The sequence below is a fragment of the Megalobrama amblycephala genome, linkage group LG9, assembly GCF_018812025.1.
Source record: "Megalobrama amblycephala isolate DHTTF-2021 linkage group LG9, ASM1881202v1, whole genome shotgun sequence".
NCBI classification, from domain to species: domain Eukaryota; kingdom Metazoa; phylum Chordata; class Actinopteri; order Cypriniformes; family Xenocyprididae; genus Megalobrama; species Megalobrama amblycephala.
Genome location: NC_063052.1, coordinates 24,540,168 through 24,559,202, shown reverse-complemented (window position 1 = coordinate 24,559,202; position 19,035 = coordinate 24,540,168). Strand labels below are relative to the sequence as shown.

Sequence of the window (19,035 nt, the reverse complement as noted above, 5' to 3'; positions counted from 1 at the left end):
AATATTTAATTAGATTGTTTTAAAATATATGAATACATTTCTCTCTGGTTTTGTTTGGCAGTAGTACTCTTTATGGTTATTAGAAGAGCAGAAATTAAAATCACAAAATTAAAAATTAAAATTAATATGCACAGACTAAATTTTAATTGGTAAGATGAATCTAAACTCAGTAATTGTCCCAAAGTATATTGATTTACCCCATTACAATAGTCCATTTACAGTTACTATCATAAAAATACACTTACTTGTAGGTTTGAAAGTGTACATAAGGCACATTTAAGTCCAACATCAAATATTTTAGCGAAATGTATATTTTAGAATTATTGCGCTTCTATTGCGTCCCGTCTGTTTAGCGCGCATGCGCGCAGCAGCGCTCGTTCAATGTGAAGTTTAGCCTCAAAATGGAAATATTTGCATGACTTTCTAACATTTACAGATGGAGAATAAACTTGTGAAAAGTAAGTTATGCACTAAGGAAAACACCATGTCTCAAACGCATAAAATAGCACAAAATGTATGCCGTTTCCTATGGTGGATCGATTTGATCCATGATCGACCTCTAGGGCTGCTTAAGAAAAGCGTGCACGCGAAATTATCTTGACTAGGTAAACCTGGATCGAATTAGCGGGACTGCGTGAACTTCAATTACCTTTTATGAAACCGTTTTAGCCCAAACTCATTTGTTAGGTTAATTCAAGTCAGGTTTTGTTGTTTAATCCTCGCTTTTCTTAGCATCTTTTATGAAACAGCCCTCAGGACTTGAATGTTATTCACATTGTCTGTATTTGCCCAAGTGATTTGCTGACATGAAAATGTGGATTGTGAAAGATGAAGACTAGCCAATAGAATTAGCACTTGCATGTTAGTCCCGCCCACTGCCAAAGCAACGCTGACAGAGGGTTGCGCTTGGGTTAAGTGTATTACTCCTAAAAAATCAGGGGGGTGAATAATAAATATTTTTTGAAATTCAATCTAAGATTGCTATGCCTCTGAGTTTTACAAATGGTATTCATGAAAATCTGGTTCATCTGTGTCAACATCAGAAGTTCTTTCTTGACTCGAGCAATAATTCTGGTTTCTCTTTCTCATAGGATGTGGACCTGAAGAAGACCGTAGATGAAAGCGCTCGTATCCTACGGGCGTACAGACACTACTTTGACCTCATCATTGTCAATGACAATCTAGACTGTGCGTTTGAGAAACTCCAGTCAGCTGTGGACCAACTCTGCACTGAACCGCAGTGGGTTCCAGTGAGCTGGGTTTACTGAGGGCATTTTTTTAGAAGCTCACCATACAAGCGTGCTTGAGTGTGTGTGTGTGTGTGTGTGTGTGTGTGTGTGTACAGTATGTGTATGACTGGTATCCAACGTGACTGATATGGGGCAGAGTGAAAGCTGCGTGTTTGGAATGACCAACCAAACGAGTCATTTCTCACAAAAGTACCGTTATCCCCAACCTCTTTTTTTTGTGCACACAATGCAACATTTTTTTCTACTCGAACTGAAAGGGAAGAGTACTTATTTATTTTAGTATTTGTATGTTTTTAATGAATATCTTTCTATTTGTGACATCTTTTGAAAACGAGGAAAACTAAAACCGGCCTTGGCGAATCAGAGGCCATATTTTTTAATTTATTATTGTAGTTATTTTTACATGTGTTCCTTCCTCATTTTGTAGTTCCTGAACCTACTGTGATGTTTTGATTTATACTCAAATGAAGGACTAAACTGACAAGAGTGTAGCAGGCCAAGGGCTTATCTAGAACATTTTAGATCCTAAAACCATGAACCAATAAACTGTTTACATAGACCCTTACATCTCTTAACCGTTTGTTTGCTTGTCTTCATATCTAAAAGAGAAGTATTGTATCTCTTTTATGCAAAAGTCCATATCAATGTGTGCAGTTTGTTTTATTTATAGTGTGTTTTGTAACATTTCATTCACCAATTTTGTCTTTTGTACAACATTGGGCTGCACATTGTGTCTGTGTCTTACGATCCTCAGTAATTTTTAGGAACCGAACAAATAGTCCTGTTAATTTCAGCCATTTTCTTGTTTTTTCTTTCTTGAATGTCTCAAAAATTCTGTTCCAGAATGTCATGACCTTTCTGCCAAATGTATTTTTGTCTCTGTGTCCGCAGGACCTCAACAACAAGGCAATAAAACAGGCTGACCATTGTTACTCTTTGTTCCTTTTTTGCGTTTATTAATAATGAAACTGCATGATTCAATCAAATAGAAGCTTTTAGAGAAAATATTTACATGCGCTCTTTATCTTTAGAGAGAGACACAAATCAAATGCCACAAATATTTACAGTAACAAAATGACACAAAAGGTTAACATTTAGGGTTAGGGTTAGTAGAAAATAGAAAATATATAAATATATTATTTTTGCATAAATATTTAAAATCTGTGATTAAAAGCACATTATTGGAGATATATTTGTTTTTGGATTATTATTATTATGGAATTAACAAAGTGGGTAAATATAAGCAAGCAAATGTCTTCACAAAGTTTAATTTCTTCATTACTAATGGTAAAATTTCAAAATTACACACTTCACACTTTAATTGTCCATTTTAGCCATCAGAAAAAGCATTAACAATGTCATGCACCACTTAGGGAAGCAAGGCCATGGATGGCAATGCACAGTACCACAGGGAGGAATCCCTCACTGCAAGTCATTTCCGAGGTTAATGTGTCCTTCTCTTTCTTTAGTAAAACATTACATGACTTAAAAAGTGCCTCCACTCTGTGGAATTCATCATCACTTTGTAGGAAAACAGGGATGGTGTCCGTGTTAGAAGTCAGATGAATTACCTAGGAATACAGAAAACACAAAATTAAATGATTACATATATTTTTTGTAATTTTGTTTTTAACTTCTCAAACATTAATGCAGAATCTGTATAGCATTCAACAATATTAAACTCACTAAATCCTGTAGACTTCTGAGACCTTCAGAAGTGCAGAACTGTTCTAGAAGGTTCAGTCCAGCGTCCGTCATCTCTGAATAGAAAATTAGCGAATATGAGTGAAAACAGAAAGTCTGTGTACACAAGATATCTCTTGAGTTTAGGTGTACAAACCCTCAAGAGCGCTGATCAGCATTTGCATGGCATTCATAAACTCCATGCTTTGCTTGCTTGCTTTTGTTGAACATGCGTTCTGATTGGATACTGCGTTGTGACAACCATTCTTTTCTTCTGGTTTGTGGCTTGAGCCATTAAACTCAGATGCCAAGGAAAGATCACTCTGATTAGCTGTTGATATCTGACATTCATCTGATGTGGAAAGTCCATTCTTGTCAAGTGGTTCACGCATCAGTAAATCTAAAAACGTCTCAATCTGGCTCTGCTTTTCAGACAGCTCATTGGTTAAGAAGCATGGAGTATCATCACTGCTTAACATAACAATCTGAAAGAAATAAAGACAATGGAATAAGAGAAAAATAAATATAAGTGATAATATGAGTAATATGAGTATAATATTGGGAAGCATTGTTCCTTTCAAACTATCACTCACTCTTTCCACTAAAGCTGACAAGACAGATCGGTCCAACAGAATTTTCCTCAACTGAAGCAGGATGGAGGAGTGTGTCTCAGCAGACAAGTTAGCCAGTGCACAAAAGCTAGTCTGAACATCTGCAAGTGCTGCAAAGAGACCAAAAAATATATATCTTTAAACAAATATTAAAGGGTCTCATTATTGTGGCAATACCCTAATAACCAGGAACTTCAAAAAGGGAAACGGATATAAATGGCTTGCATCTTACTTCTGTTTCTGCACACATACGGTACTTGCACAGAAGAGTGGAACTAAAAAACAAACCATTTTTCAGGGTGTCAAGTGGGACACCTTCTTGGATCAGTGGCTGTTGACCATCCACCACTGATAAAATGGGACAGGGATTCTGGGAAATGTCGTCTGCTTCTAGCCCACAAGGCTCAAGCCACAAATCTAAACTCACACAAAAATCTACAATTAGATATGGAAGGTCCAAATACATATACAGCACACTTGTCAAACTGCTTTTTAAAGGAGTCCTATTATGTTTGGTTCGTATTTTTTTTTTCATTTTCAAACGTATTTTTTTCTTTTTTTAGTGTGTAATTTTGCTGTTTGAACATGAAAAAGGTCTGCAAGTTACAAGGCATAAAGTCACTCCAAAGGGGGTTATTCTCTAAATCAGTAAGGACTGTTTCTGAACTCTCTGAGGCTCCATTTACACTAGTGCATTTTCGTTTCAAAACACATAAGTTTTGCTACGGTTACGCCTTTACACTACGCCAATGTTTTTGAACCTCGAAAATGGAGACTTTCGAAAATGCTGCAAACCCCGTTTTAGTTTGAAAACCCCAGGGTTGCGTTTCAGTTTAAACGGACTAAAACGGAGACTTTTGAAAAAGATGGCGTGGCTGCTTGATGACCATGTAAACAATAACATGGAGATTGAATTGCAATCTTTGCTGGCTTTGTTGTAGTTTTTAGCAGCCATTATGCTGTTAAACTCAGCATTTTTTTAATACTGCAGCTACCTACATGCGCAAGAGGCAACTGTTTACACTTGTATGTGCATGGCCAGTGCGAATGAACAGTCATGTGACATGTTTTCGGACATGTAGAGTAGACGGAGATCGCTTCTGAAACGCTGTGGAAGTTCTTGAGTTTTCTTCCGGGAATGTACATGACAAAATATTCCATATTTAAATAATTAATACTGAAGACAAACACAAAAAAGGGGCAGCCCACATGGAAAAAACCTATATAAACATATATGTTTCAATATAGGTTTTGATATAGGTTTTACATATATGTGACATATATAAAATTGGCCGTTTTCCTATATTATATGTACATATATGTACATATATGCACACATATATGTACACATATATGCACACATATATGTACACATATATGCACACATATATGCACACATATATGTACACATATATGTACATATATGTACACATAATATAGGAAAACGGCCAATTTTATATATGTCACATATATTAAAAACCTATATCAAACCTATATTGAAACATATATGTTTATATAGGTTTTTTCCATGTGGGACCAATTTCACGTGTTCGTGTAGCGGTGTGTTTTCTGCGTTGTGTCGTAATCAAAGACAGACTGCGAAAAATCTTGCCATCAGGTCCTCACTTTATTCTGTATAACACAAATGGCAATATATGAGGACTTGTGCAGCATACAAACAGCATGCGGCAGCAACGCACAACGCTGAGAAAGAGAGATATTAAAAGTAACTTAAGTAAAGAAAAATAATCAACGAAACATCTGAATGTACATCACAGAGGGGTTTTGGATTACAATCATACAAATATATCATGTGAATTCAGCTGTTACATGAAACATGGCTCTTAATTGAATCACCGCAAAAACTTTGTGCGACCTACCGCTGTGATGTCTCATGCAGACTGGGAAGCAGCAAAGTGCGTCAACACCCCAAGTCAGCATGGCGGCAGGAAACCCCAAATATGGTCATGGCAAGTGGAATCACAAAATAATTGTCTAAATACATAACTGCTACATTCGCACATACATAAGTTCTTGCATAATTTTTTTCGTTAATTCTTAGTTTTTGCCTTGATAATAGAAAATATGAGCTAGGCATCATGTATGACAGTCAAAAATGAGATATGAGCTACAAAATGACCAGATCCTGCCATTAGCTATATAGAAGACATATCTTGTATGTATAGGGCATATATATGGATATGAAGAAGCAATACAGGAGACCTATATTTCCTGTATATGCACATATATGCACCTCAATTTTGCCTATATGTGGCATATATACACATATATGCAGTATATATACGCATATATGCAGCATATATATAGCATATATGCAGTATATATGCGCATATATGCAGCATATATATTATCATATATGTGCATATATGCAGCATATATGTACATATACACTGCATATAGGTTTCATATATGCGCATATATCCACATATAGGTTCTTTCCATGTGGGAGGTCCTGGTTGAGTTGTGCTCCCGAAACACAGGGGCGTCGGGCATGACATTTACGAAATTTCCGACCAATCACAAACACACTTGTCTAGCCAAATAAAAATAATAGGCCCCTTTAAACAATGAATAATAGGCATAATAGGTACGCATTAAACAATGAAAATCATTTAATTTAAATAAAAAATTATACATTTAGATAAAAAATGAATTCAATATGAATTAATACATTTAATAATAATAATAATCAAAAGGAACTGTAGCCTTCTCCAGCCACATACAGTAAATGTCACTGACCAAAGTATCCGTCACTGTCGATGGTCATTTCAATGACACTGTAAGCCATCACGGTGTTCGGTGGGATTTGTAGTACAGTCTCAGAGTCATACTGCAGTTTGCCGGTGTCTTCCATGTACATCTGAAACACCATAGAAACACTCAGATAAGGACATTTATTAATGCAATGAGTTAAACTCCTGCCCATTACTGTTCAATCTCTGAACATACTTCTTACAAACCTCAACACAACCCGTTCCAAACATGGCATGGAAGCTACCCTTCTCCAGTTCTTTACTAGAGATGGAGCAGTCGCAGGTGGTGAAGATTCGCTCTGTAAGGATTGTAAAACCTATGTTCCTCTTTTGGGACTGCTGGATCAAAGAGTGCGTGAGGTCCAATTTCCTACAGGTGTAGGGAAAAAAAGGGATAGTTCATCCAAATTTGTTTATTAATTTGTTAATGTTTGTTAATGTTTATCTGTGCAATGTTTATACCATTCATTTTAATGGGTTGACTAAATTATTATACTGTTTATATAATTATATACATATTAAAGTGTTTTTCCCTAACCTTCCTTTGGAGTCATTTACTAGTGTCGGAATATCCACGTATTCCTTCTGAAGTTTCCCGAGAGATAAATGAAGTTGTGACATGCCCTGTCCATTCATATTAAGGCTGACAGCTGCACCTCCCAACTCTACAGATCCAGACCTGGTGCTTTTGTGTGTTCCCTTATACTTCACAAACTCATCCTCCTCGCACACTGTTCAAAACAAAGAGGTGTTAATTTGGACATGGTCAGAATCAAGATATTTCCATTCATGCAAATTTTTGCCCAACACAAAACAAATCTGTTAAAGCCAAGAACATACTGAGATATGTATTTGCTATTTATTTTACCTGGTTTAATTTCTTCCCCATCCAGCAGGTGATTAAGAGTGAACTGTGTGGGTCTGTATTTAGTTTGCTGCCAGAACCACCCTTTTTGGACTTTCAGCACCACTGCAAGCGGTAGGAGTTTTCTGGAATCATTCAGGCTGGAATTCGCAATCAGAGAGCCTTTAGGATCTATCTGTTTGACCACCTTCTTTGTCGCTCTATCAAACATCCCTTGCACAAACACACGAACAGGCAGCATTAAACCACATTGTAAAATGTGCACATTTGGACAACTTTATTCATTGGCTTTTCTCAAGCAGTGTTCCTAATGATGAATGCAAACTGTATAAAAGCAGTAAACAGATTAATTTAGATTGCACAATCCTTTATTTGTTGTGAAACCACAGAATTATCATAAAATACACAAATTCACAACTGATTACCTTGTAAGATACCAAACATGATGAACCTCAAATACACCAAATGTGCAGAAACTGGTTACCAAAGACGTTTTCGCTTCTTGCCAAAAAACATGAAGTAAAACCAAAAAGGAGAATAAATGACTGAAGATAAACTGAATAGTTTAAGTGAGTTTAGAGAAAGGTGAAATAAATCAAACCTCACAACAAATCAAAATATCAGAGATGCAGTGAATGGCAGAAAATAGCATTTCAGCTGCATCGGTACACTACAGATGGTGGCTTGTGGGTGTTACAGACATGGTTCATCATGCTAATAGAGTAAGACAGCACAAAACCTTTAGTCTATCGCTCTAAGGGGCTTAAACTGAGAAAAATTGGGGAAATTTTAAACTGGGGGGGAACTTTCCTGACACTGGATAAAGCTATAGTGGCAGTTGTGTTTATTAAACAGCATTACTAAATGATGAACAACAGATGTTAAACAAACTCTCCAGAAGTTTCCAATGTCATTCTGAGGCTCCTTATTTTAAAAGAGATAGTTCACCCAGAAATGAAATTCTGTCATTATTTGCACCCTTCTGTTATTCCAAACAATAATTTCAACAATGTAATGGTAAATTTGTCAATTAAGTTACAATGAATGGGGCTGAGTGCATGATTCATAACCGGCTGCCCACTTTTAAAGGGGCAATTCACCCAAAAATGAAAATTTTGTCACCACTTACCCTCAAGGGCTGCTCAATTATGGCAAAAATCATAATCACAAATATTTTGGTCAATATTGCAATCACGATTATTTAACATGATTATTGGTGGGAGATACACTGCCCGGCCAAAAAAAGTCACTGTTTGGATTTTAATTGGCAAATACTTAAGAGTCTATTGATGGATCATTATTATAGTGGTTATTATTTTTCTAGCATGTTATATGTTTGACAATGGTTCTTTTAAGCCTAAAAGATGGAATGTCTAGCTTTTAATATCTTAAACAACCATGTATTAAGATGTATCATGGCCATATTCCAGGATGACAATGTCAAGATTCATCAGGCACAAATTGTGAAAGAATTGTTGGGAGGGAGCCTGAAGACTCATTTTCACACATGAATTGGCACTGACCTTAACCTCAGTGTAAGTTTTTGGGATGTGCTGGAGGAGACTTTACAGAGTGTTCACCTCTTGCATTGTCAATACAAGATGGAAATACACCTCTCTATGGAAATAAATGTTGTGATGTTATTTCCATCAAGAGGTGCATCATTTTTTTGGTCAAGATCTTGTATTGACAATGGAAGAGGTGAGCACTCTGTAAAGTCTACTCCAGCACATCCCAAAGACTTTCAATGAAATTAAGATCTGGACTCATTCTTTCACAATTTTAACCCTGGTGAATCTTGACATTGTCATCCTGGAATATGGCCATGATGTGTCTTCCTACATGATTGTTTAAGAAATGAAAAGCTAGACACTCCATCTTTAAGGATTAAAAGAACCGTTGCCAAACATAAAACATGCTAGAAACATAATAATCACTGTAATAATTATCCATTCATAGATTCTTAAGTATTTGCCTATTAAAATTCAAACAGCGACTTTTTTTTTGGCCCGGCAGTGTATGATCAAAGTCTTATTTCATGATATGAGTCATTTTAAATATCAGTGAAATTTCACTATTATCGATCCTTCAGCAAAAACTAATAAACAGTCAGCAATACAATTACAATAGGAACAAAGAAACTAACTACAAACAAAACCAACAAATAAATGCAACAGAACAAAAATACAAATTAAACAGTGCTTTAGGTTTTTCAAGAATATGTGCTAACAGTGGTATTCAGATAAAAACATTTTTGTGTGTATCCGAAGGCGCGTACCCAAAGCCCACAGTATAGGCTGCTTCGCTTATGAGCACAGTTTAATATCAAGCATGTCACGCAGTTTAGCATCAGTAGACTGCATTTTACAACACTCACTAATTCGGCTGATTTGGATGTTAAAGAGTTAGTTCACCCAAAAATGACATTTCTGTCATTACTCACCCTCATGTCATTCCAAACTCGTAAGACCTTCGTTCATCTTCGGAACACAAATCAAGATATTTTGATCCCCCATAGAAAGCAACATAATTACCACATTCAATGTCGAGAAAAGTAGTTAAGACATCCATCCTTAAAATACAACGTTAAAATAGTTAACGTGACTACAGTGGTTCAACCTTAATGTTATGAAGTGATGAGAATACTTTTTTGTGCGCAAAAACGAAACAAAAATAACTTTATTAAACAATTTCTTTGACCCCGTCCACACGGAGATGAGTTTAGCTGTATACGCAAAAAATTTTGAAATGTATAGGCGTTTCGACCAGACGGATCTGGCGTTTTCAGAAGGTGAAACCGCTATTTTTTGAAACCGGGTCCCAGAGTGGATAAATCTGAAAACGACGCCCTTGCGTTTTTGTGTGTACAGCCAATCCGTATATTTTGTGAAACGATGATGTCATCACCCCACGTGTCAACCCTAGTCAGACACCGCTAACAGCACAAAACAGCAACAACAAAAAAATAGCGGACTACATTGAATGTTCATGCTTGTGTTCATGCTGCAGAAGCTACCGAGGCTAAAGTTTTATTAAAGGTGCCCTAGATTCAAAAATTGAATTTACCTCTGCATAGTTAAATAACAAGAGTTCAGTACATGGAAATGACATACAGTGAGTCTCAAACTCCATTGTTTCCTCCTTCTTATATAAATCTCATTTGTTTAAAAGACCTCCGAAGAACAGGCGAATCTCAACATAATACCGACTGTTACATAACAGTCGGGGTGTACACCCCAATATTTGCATATGCCAGCCCATGTTCCCAACATTATGAAAGGCATTAGACAGAACAGAACGTCTGGATCTGTGCAGAGCTGAATCAACAGACTAGGTAAGCAAGCAAGGACAATAGCAAAAAATGGCACATGGAGCAATAATAACTGACATGATTCATGATAACATGATATTTTTAAATTGTCTTTCTAAATGTTTCGTTAGCATGTTGCTAATGTACTGTTAAATGTGGTTAAAGTTACCATCGTTTCTTACTGTATTCACGGAGACAAGAGCCGTCGCTATTTTCATTTTTAAACACTTGCAGTCTGTATAATGCATAAACACAACTTCATTCTTTATAAATCTCTCCAACAGTGTAGCATTAGCCGTTAGCCACGGAGCATAGCCTCAAACTCATTCAGAATCAAATGTAAACATCAAAATAAACACAGTACTTAAGCGATTAGACATGCTGCATGACGAACACTTTGTAAAGCTCCATTTTGAGGGTTATATTAGCTGTTTGAACTTTTTTTATGTTGTTTAAGGCAAGCGCAAGCTCTTGGGGTGTGGCGCACCAGATTTAAAGGGGCCACACACCCTGAATCGACTCATTTCTAATTATGCCCCAAAATAGGCAGTTAAACAAATGAATTAAAAAAAATCTATGGGGTATTTTGAGCTGAAACTTCACAGACACATTCAGGGGATACCTTAGACTTATATTACATCTTTTTAAAAAAAGTTCTAGGGCACCTTTAAAATAAAGCTTTATTTCTAAGCTTTGCTAAAGTTTGTATACAGTGCGCAAGGTTTATGCGCATGCTCCAAATCTTATTCTTTGTTTTTAGTGTATCTCTATTGCAGAATTACAGCGCCACATTCTGATCTGGCATGTATACTACATTGTTTTGAGTCGTTTCAGTGGTTTCATGTGTATGCAGATATTTCTTGAGACGAGGAAAAAAAAGATCGGATAGGGAAAGCTCTGGCTTTGTGTGGATGTAGCCTCAGTCTCCTAAGCTGTTTACATTGTAGAGACAGTGCAACACTTCCATGAACTACATAAGAATGTCAAATATCAGTTAGAAAAGATTGAAGTTGTAAGAGCACTATATTTTCCAACACCTTAGAAATAAAAAGAAAGGTGGATATTGGGCTAAAGTTTTCTAGGACAGTAGCATTGAGTGAGGGTTTCTTCAGCACAGGTGTAACAGTGGCCAACTTCAGTCTGTTTGGGACAGACCCAATTTGTAGACTTTTATTTAAAAATGACACCAACCCTGAACCCACAGAGTAAGCACTGGGGATGGATTACATCGTTTGGACTCAAGGAAGGTTTAAGATTTGCAATTATTTCCTTGACTAATTATAAAGAAATACTATCAAAGTAGACCAAGAGGCTGGTACGTTAACATGTTCAAACATGTCAAAGTCTACCACCTATAACTGGTCCCTCAAGTTTATGATTTTATCACAGAAAAAATGCAGAAAGCACTCACACAGTGCAACAGAAGGGTCTGAAATTAGATTTACAGGAGGATATAACACCGAGTTTATAACAGAAAATAATATTTTCAGAGTATGATGGTGTTTGGTAATCAAATTCGAAAAGTAAATAGCCTTAGCTTTCATGACAGCTCCCTGATACGAAGACAACACATCCTTTAAGATTTCATAGAGATTTGTAATTTGTCTTTTTTCATTTTCTTTCCGCTTTCCTGCATGTTTGTCTCAAAGTGCAAATATTTTTATTTATCTAAGGTTCTGACTTGGGTTTAGGTTTATACACCTTAAGAGGTGCAGCTCTGTTCAAATTATCCAGCCAAGCTGCACTTAACACATTAAAATGCTGCTCAGCATCTAAGTTAAGTAAAGCAGACTCAAGCAACAAGGGAGTACAGACCTTGTTGAAGAGTGTAATAAAATCTTCTCAAAAATGAGTTGAGTAAAAGCGTGTTTGTTTTGTATCAGGAGCTGATTTCTAACAAAGCTGAGTAAAAGACATAGTAAACAACATAATAGGAAAATGATCAGAAATAAGAGATTATCTCTTACTGAGACTGACATCAGTAATAGACAACCCAAACGACAGTACTAAATCCAATATATGTCCATGAATGTGTTGGATGCTTGGATGCTGGAGAAAGTTAAAAGAATCAATATGTAGGAACCGTGGACAAACCAGACAAATTAATCACTCAGATGATTCTTTAAAAACATAATTCCAGAAACCCAAACTCAGAGAATCTAATTTTCGGCTCCAGTCCGTCTACAGAAGAAACCCCTGCTAGGGGGGCATCCTTCCTAAAGAAGATAAAGAGTCTTTGATCTCCAGATCATAAGAGACAGAATACAGGCCTGTGACCTAACTTTACAGAAAAACTCACAGAGACTGTTTATACAACTAAAAATGCAGTGAATTGTTCCAAACAGTTTGAAATGGACTTATCAAACATCTTTTAAATGCATAAATTTTATATCATGTCTACACATGCTACATGTGACCAGTTATGTTTTAGAACACCTACAATTCATGTAAATGTGTAACTACTGAATGGCTGAATGAAAGTATTTAGTGTCAGATATGTTTCTAATTCTCTTCCTCTCCTCTAAATCATGGCTTGAATGAAATCTGTGTAAAATGTATCATATTCCATTTAATAGAAATTATGTCTAAAACGGTACTCTCTGCCAAAGCCGGCAATTTCAGCAACCGGAGGTAACACTTATGATTGGGGTGGAGAAAAGCCACCTTTTGAAACAGGATGATATCTGATTGGCCAGAACTCCTCTCAGAGGTGGGACAAACACCTAAGTATAAATAGTCATATCACAAGACAAAGAACTAATGAAAGTAAGTAGTGACCAGAGTAAGCAGAGTAACGTAACGAGTAACCATGGAGTAACAAGAATAACAGACAAGCAGCTCATTCAAGCCATCCAACTTCCACTCACTTTTCTTTCCTTTTACTTAATTTTCTTTTCCACTGAGTCTCGTGTTTTAAGTTTTGCCACAAAGCAGATGAACGCACGGCCCCAGCAGATGAATGCTGGACGATTCAGTTGCTTGGTCATAAACTAAATGACTCTTTATAATTCACTATAAATTAATTATTTAATTTGAGCTAATTTTGCTCCTTTCCTTACAAATAATATGGAGGAACTCCTTTAATAGCGGTTTTGAGGGGCAACAAACATGAATATTAAAATCTCCCAACAACAAATTATGATCAAATTTGGTAATTAGATCCCCTACAACCTCAAACAATTCGGCTATAAAGTCTTTAGCTGAGTAGCAACAGGTCCAGACCAGTCAAGCTGTAAAAGTTGGACTTCAAAACTATTAAACGCAGAGGTCTAAAAGTCTTCTTCATAATGACTGCTATAGCCCTTTTGTGTTCAACGGAAGAAAGAAACTCATACAGGTTTGAAACAACATGAGGGTGAGTAAATGATGACATATTTTCATTTTGGGGTGAACAAGGCTATCCCTTTAAGAGTGGGCAAGCCGGTTATGAATCATGCACTTATCCCAAATTAAAGTGTAAAGAATATGATTCTGTACATACATCAATAATGGTTATTTTAATGGATTTCCAATGTAACCATCATAATAAAGTACATAAATACATTGCACATTTAAATTTAAACTAAATTTAAAATGCAACACTCTTTTTTTATTATTATTAATTTTTTTATTAATAAGTGGGTTCCCATGCTCTATCTCTCTGTCCAAACAGTTTTGAAAGACACCAGCTCAAAATACTTAGTGTTATTGACACAAACATGGCAAGGCAGTAAGCAAAAGGGATGGTTTTCTTAAAAAAGACTTAAGAGGGTGTTTAAATAACCTCAGTCACAACAGAATGAGCACTGCAGACCAGCGTTCATCTCCAAACTTGCTTCATTTACATCACATAAACATGTGCATTGTTTAGTTCGAGCAATATTATTACATTGCAGTCCAGTGAAGCAAGAAATCAGGTGTTCAAGAGAAAGATTATATAGATTAAATATTGGAAATATTTTGTTTTGAAGTAGGCCTACATACCTGAATCTGTTAGTCAGACAACTTGTTTGTGTGATGGAGATGCGCTGTAAATCAACAGCCAAGAAGAGCTGAAATAGCGATGGATTATAAAGAAACGCTACTAAAACAACGGCTTTGTTCAAGAGACAAGTAGGCTACACACAGTACTGCTCGTGTAAGAAAGAGCAAAAATTCTGCACGTTTACTCACATTTAAACGTCTCCTCGACTTCTAAAAAGTCCCCTCACACGTAATGCGATGGCATCGGGAGGCGGTATCTACTGAAATTAGGGAGGTTTCATCTTCTTTTTTCCTGGCTCAAGTTTGGGTTCTATAATCGGAATCATATAAACAGAACTATAAATAATCTTGGGACGAGCAGACTTGTCCGTTCAGTGATTTTGACTGAATGCAGCGTACAGAATGACAAACAAACAAATAAATAAACGTGACATTAGGCGAATAGCTTTGGTTATAATGTAAAAATCATTTGTAGGGCCATAAAAAAGAAAATAACTTATTTATGATGAGACGTGATTTGTATAAATGGATAAATAACTTTGGTTATAACGTGCTTTGCATAACAGTAGCCTAAGTAAGTCATGTTTTGTGCAGATGTAAAGGGGAAAATGCCCTGGTGAGAGTTAACGCCCTCATAGACGCAAAGCAGAGCGGAAACTGCGCGAAGATGCTTTGTAAACTGCACGCACGCGCCCACTGTAGGCACTTTCACACTGTAGCGCAACTGAACAATAGGAGGAGAGCGGGGAATGTTGCAACACTTTTTGCATTTCCTTAAATAAAGACAAAGACTAGTAAAAGAAAAAAACAACATATTTTCATGTAATAACCATGTTTTTTGTTAACTGTTGTAATAAATTTGAACTACAAAATGTTTTTAATCAAAACCAAGACACTGAAATTCACTGAAATACTTTTGTGTAGGCTACTTCTCCTCTGAACTGTGTGTGTCTGTCTGAACTGAAAACTGAACAGATGTAGGCTACACTGTGGTCTAGTCTGACAGTATTTAATTAAAAAATTTAGTAGTTAGTAATAAAGTAGGCTACCTACTTTTTATAGTAACTTACACATTACTGGTCATGACTTTTACATTAATGTTGACATAGGGTACATGTTGGGGACAGTTGCAACAGAATGTTGCAACTGTCCCTGGTTCTCAACACGGAAGATCATCTTTCCCATGCAAATATTTGCAAATATACTGCCAAAAGAGCATCTTTGACAACCTGTCATTCAGTATTTGTGGTAAGAAGACTGATGTGTACACAAAGTTAGAAAGTAGAGAAATATGTTTATTTTTATTGATTCTATTCCATAAGTTGTCCGAATGAGAATGAATGAAAAGCATCAGCTGTTACTATTATGACCATTGCATTAAGAAAGGGCCTTAAGAAAATTAACCATACTTTCTACAAATAATAATGAAAAATATTATTAAATATATTTTTTAATTAAAATATAGTAATAAAACAGGGTTACTGCACCTTTACTATAATAAAACATGGTTACTTCACTTTTACAATAATAAAACCATGGCTACTACTATAATAAAACATGTTTACTTCACTTTTACTATGATAAAAACCATGGTTACTGCACTTTTACTATAATAAAACATGGTTACTTCACTTTTATTTATTTATTTTTTTTATCACTATGACCAAATGTCTATAGATCATATATAAAGAAATCAAAACAGTCCTTAAATGTCTAAGTTATGTGTAATAAAGTGGAAGGGAAACGAAAAAAGTATTGAACAGACTAACTGAAATGTATTTAATACTAAGCAGATAAGCCTTTGTTTGTGGACATGTTCAATTTCCCCCACTATATAACTTCATCATCTTCTGTATTTGTCATGGTAAGAATATTTTTTCCCTCTGTGTGTATCATTATGATGATTATAACAGACTGTTTTCTACAGGTGTGTTTAACATGGACCCAATGTTGCCAACCTTGCAGACTGTAGACACAAGTGTTCCACAAAATATTAAAAATTGTAGATTAAAATAGTGTGCACAAGATCCCTCAGGCTGACTTGCAAGCAGGGACGGACCATGAAAGAAAAATGGCGCAGGAGGCATACTGCTTTCCGCAGCAGTGGCAGGTGATGGAGGAGGAGGACATCACCACCAAATCACTGAAGTGCTTCAGGCAATACATTCTCGACAAACAGGTAGGTTTAAGGTGCCCTTAGTAAAAATCATGGTTCAACAGTTAATACAAAGTTCAAGGCTGAAATTTACCTGTACTTCACAGAAACCTCCACAGGACAGGGCTCCTCCCTCAACAGCTGCCAGCTCCAGCTCATCAGGGCACAAAGGTGATGGTGGTTGCTCTGCTGGTGGAAGCTCTCGTCTCCTTTGAAAGACAAGGTATATCAGTTTAGTAATGTCTTGAATTATTAATGTTATCATAGCATGAACCATGTATTAATGCATAATCTGTATCAAACAAGCCAAAATAATAGAGAAAAAATTATAACTATGCAACCGTCTACTACAGTATCGCCAGACAGTGTATTGTAGTGTCCCTGAGGAAAAATTCAATTCCTTTACTGCTTTAGGAGAGGAAGAATTGTCTAAACTTGTTAAATCATCAAAATCAACAACATGTATGTTAGACCCTATACCGACTAAGCTATTGAAAGAAATGCTTCCAGAGGTCATAGATCCTCTTAATATCGTCAATTCATCTTTATCACTAGGATACGTACCAAAAACTTTTAAGCTGGCTATTATTAAACCTCTTATTAAAAAACCACAACTTGATCCTAGAGAATTGGTCAATTACAGGCCGATCTCAAATCTCACTTTTCTGTCAAAAATACTAGAAAAGGCAGTATCATCACAATTATGTTCCTTTTTAGAAAGAAATAGTATCTGTGAGGATTTCCAGTCAGGATTTAGACCGTACCATAGTACTGAGACTGCTCTCATTAGAGTTACCAATGATTTGCTCTTATCATCAGATCATGGTTGTATCTCTCTATTAGTGTTACTGGATCTTAGTGCTGCATTTGACACCATTGATCACAATATTCTTTTAAATAGACTCGAAAATTATGTTGGCATTAGTGGAATTGCATTGTCATGGTTCAAATCATACTTATCTGACCGTTATCAGTTTGTAGTAGTAAACGAAGAGATGTCATATCGATCACAAGTTCATTATGGAGTACCGCAAGGCTCATTACTAGGACCGTTGCTTTTCACTCTGTACATGCTACCCTTGGGAGATATCATTAGGAAGCATGGTGTTAGTTTTCACTGTTACCCTGATGATACTCAGCTCTATATTTCTTCGCGCCCTGACGAAACTTACCAATTCACAAAATTAACGGAATGCATAGCTAATATAAAAAATTGGATGACCAGTAATTTCCTGCTACTAAATTCAGAAAAAACAGAGATTCTAATTTTTGGACCAAAAACTTCTTCACATAATAACCTAGAATACTGTCTAACACTTGATGGCTGCTCTGTTAAGTCTTCGTCGTCAGTTAGGAACCTGGGTGTGCTCTTTGATACCAATCTTTCATTTGAAGGCCATGTTACTAGCATCTGTAAAACCGCATTCTTCCATCTTAAAAATATATCTAAACTACAACATATGCTCATCAATGAAAAATGCAGAACAGTTAGTTCATGCGTTCATGACCTCAAGGCTAGATTACTGTAAAGCTTTACTGGGTGGTTGTTCTGCTCGCCTGATAAATAATCTACAGCTCATACAAAATGCAGCAGCTAGAGTTCTTACTAGAACTAGGAAGTATGACCATATTAGTCCAGTTCTGTCAACACTGCATTGGCTTCCTGTTAAACATTGTATAGATTTTAAAATCTTGCTAATTACTTACAAAGCACTAAATGGTTTAGCTCCCCAGTACCTGAGCGAGCTCTTAATGCATTATAGTCCTTCATGTCTATTGCGATCTCAGAATTCAAGGCAAGGCAAGGCAATTTTATTTGTATAGCACATTTCATACACAATGGTAATTCAAAGTGCTTTACATAAAGAATAATAATAAAAATAGAACATAAGGAATAGAAATAACAGTAAAAACAGAGAATTTTACCACAATATTTAAAATGCATTAAAAGTCAGAATCAAGATGATACATAAAAGATATAAAATACATTAAAAATGAAATAAAAACAGGAAAAGGAATTTAAAGAATAAAAAGATAATACGTATAAAATAAAGTGCAAACAGTTCGGACATAGCACAGTGCTCAATCAGCAAATGCATAGATAAAAAGATGTGTTTTGAGTCTGGATTTGAATGTGGCTACTGTAGGAGCACACCTGATCTCTTCTGGAAGCTGGTTCCAGCTGCGGCTGGCATAACAGCTAAAAGCAGACTCTCCCTGCTTTGAGTGAACCCTTGGTATTTTTAAGTGTGTTGATCCTGATGATCTGAGTGATCTGTTAGGTTTATATTCTATGAGCATATCTGCAATGTATTGGGGTCCTAGGCCATTGAGTGATTTATTAACGAGTAGCAGTACTTTAAAATCAATTCTAAATGCAACTGGAAGCCAGTGCAAGGACCTGAGGACTGGTGTGATGTGTTC

At 36.1% G+C, this 19,035-nt stretch overlaps 2 protein-coding genes across 15 annotated transcripts in view; one reads left to right on the top strand and one right to left on the bottom strand.

The window, feature by feature from the left end:
- The window catches only part of pals2b (protein associated with LIN7 2, MAGUK p55 family member b), a 41,886-nt gene extending 39,704 nt beyond the window's left edge, over window positions 1-2,182 (top strand). For all 9 annotated transcript variants that reach the window (XM_048202294.1, XM_048202291.1, XM_048202293.1 and 6 more), the window contains one exon: window positions 1,092-2,182. In XM_048202294.1, coding sequence (XP_048058251.1) covers window positions 1,092-1,268 — 177 coding nt within the window. In that variant the 3' untranslated portion in view covers window positions 1,269-2,182. The remainder of the gene's footprint in view (window positions 1-1,091) is intronic.
- On the bottom strand, window positions 2,183-14,769 carry gsdmea (gasdermin Ea). Of its 6 annotated transcripts, XM_048202296.1 has the most exons (13): window positions 14,646-14,767; window positions 14,457-14,524; window positions 7,609-7,684; window positions 7,187-7,396; window positions 6,857-7,049; window positions 6,526-6,688; window positions 6,305-6,425; window positions 5,425-5,445; window positions 3,833-3,961; window positions 3,527-3,654; window positions 3,091-3,418; window positions 2,937-3,010; window positions 2,183-2,821 (listed from the first exon to the last, which is right to left on the bottom strand). In XM_048202296.1, exons 3-13 carry the CDS (start codon window positions 7,625-7,627, stop codon window positions 2,609-2,611), a joined length of 1,599 nt encoding a protein of 532 aa, XP_048058253.1. In that variant the 5' UTR covers window positions 7,628-7,684; window positions 14,457-14,524; window positions 14,646-14,767; the 3' UTR covers window positions 2,183-2,608. The 6 variants fall into 6 exon arrangements, with proteins under 6 accessions (XP_048058253.1, XP_048058256.1, XP_048058257.1 ...); XM_048202299.1 differs by lacking the exon at window positions 7,609-7,684 and having other exon boundaries at window positions 14,646-14,765; XM_048202300.1 differs by lacking the exons at window positions 7,609-7,684; window positions 14,457-14,524 and having other exon boundaries at window positions 14,646-14,769.
- Between the last annotated feature and the right edge of the window lie 4,266 nt (window positions 14,770-19,035).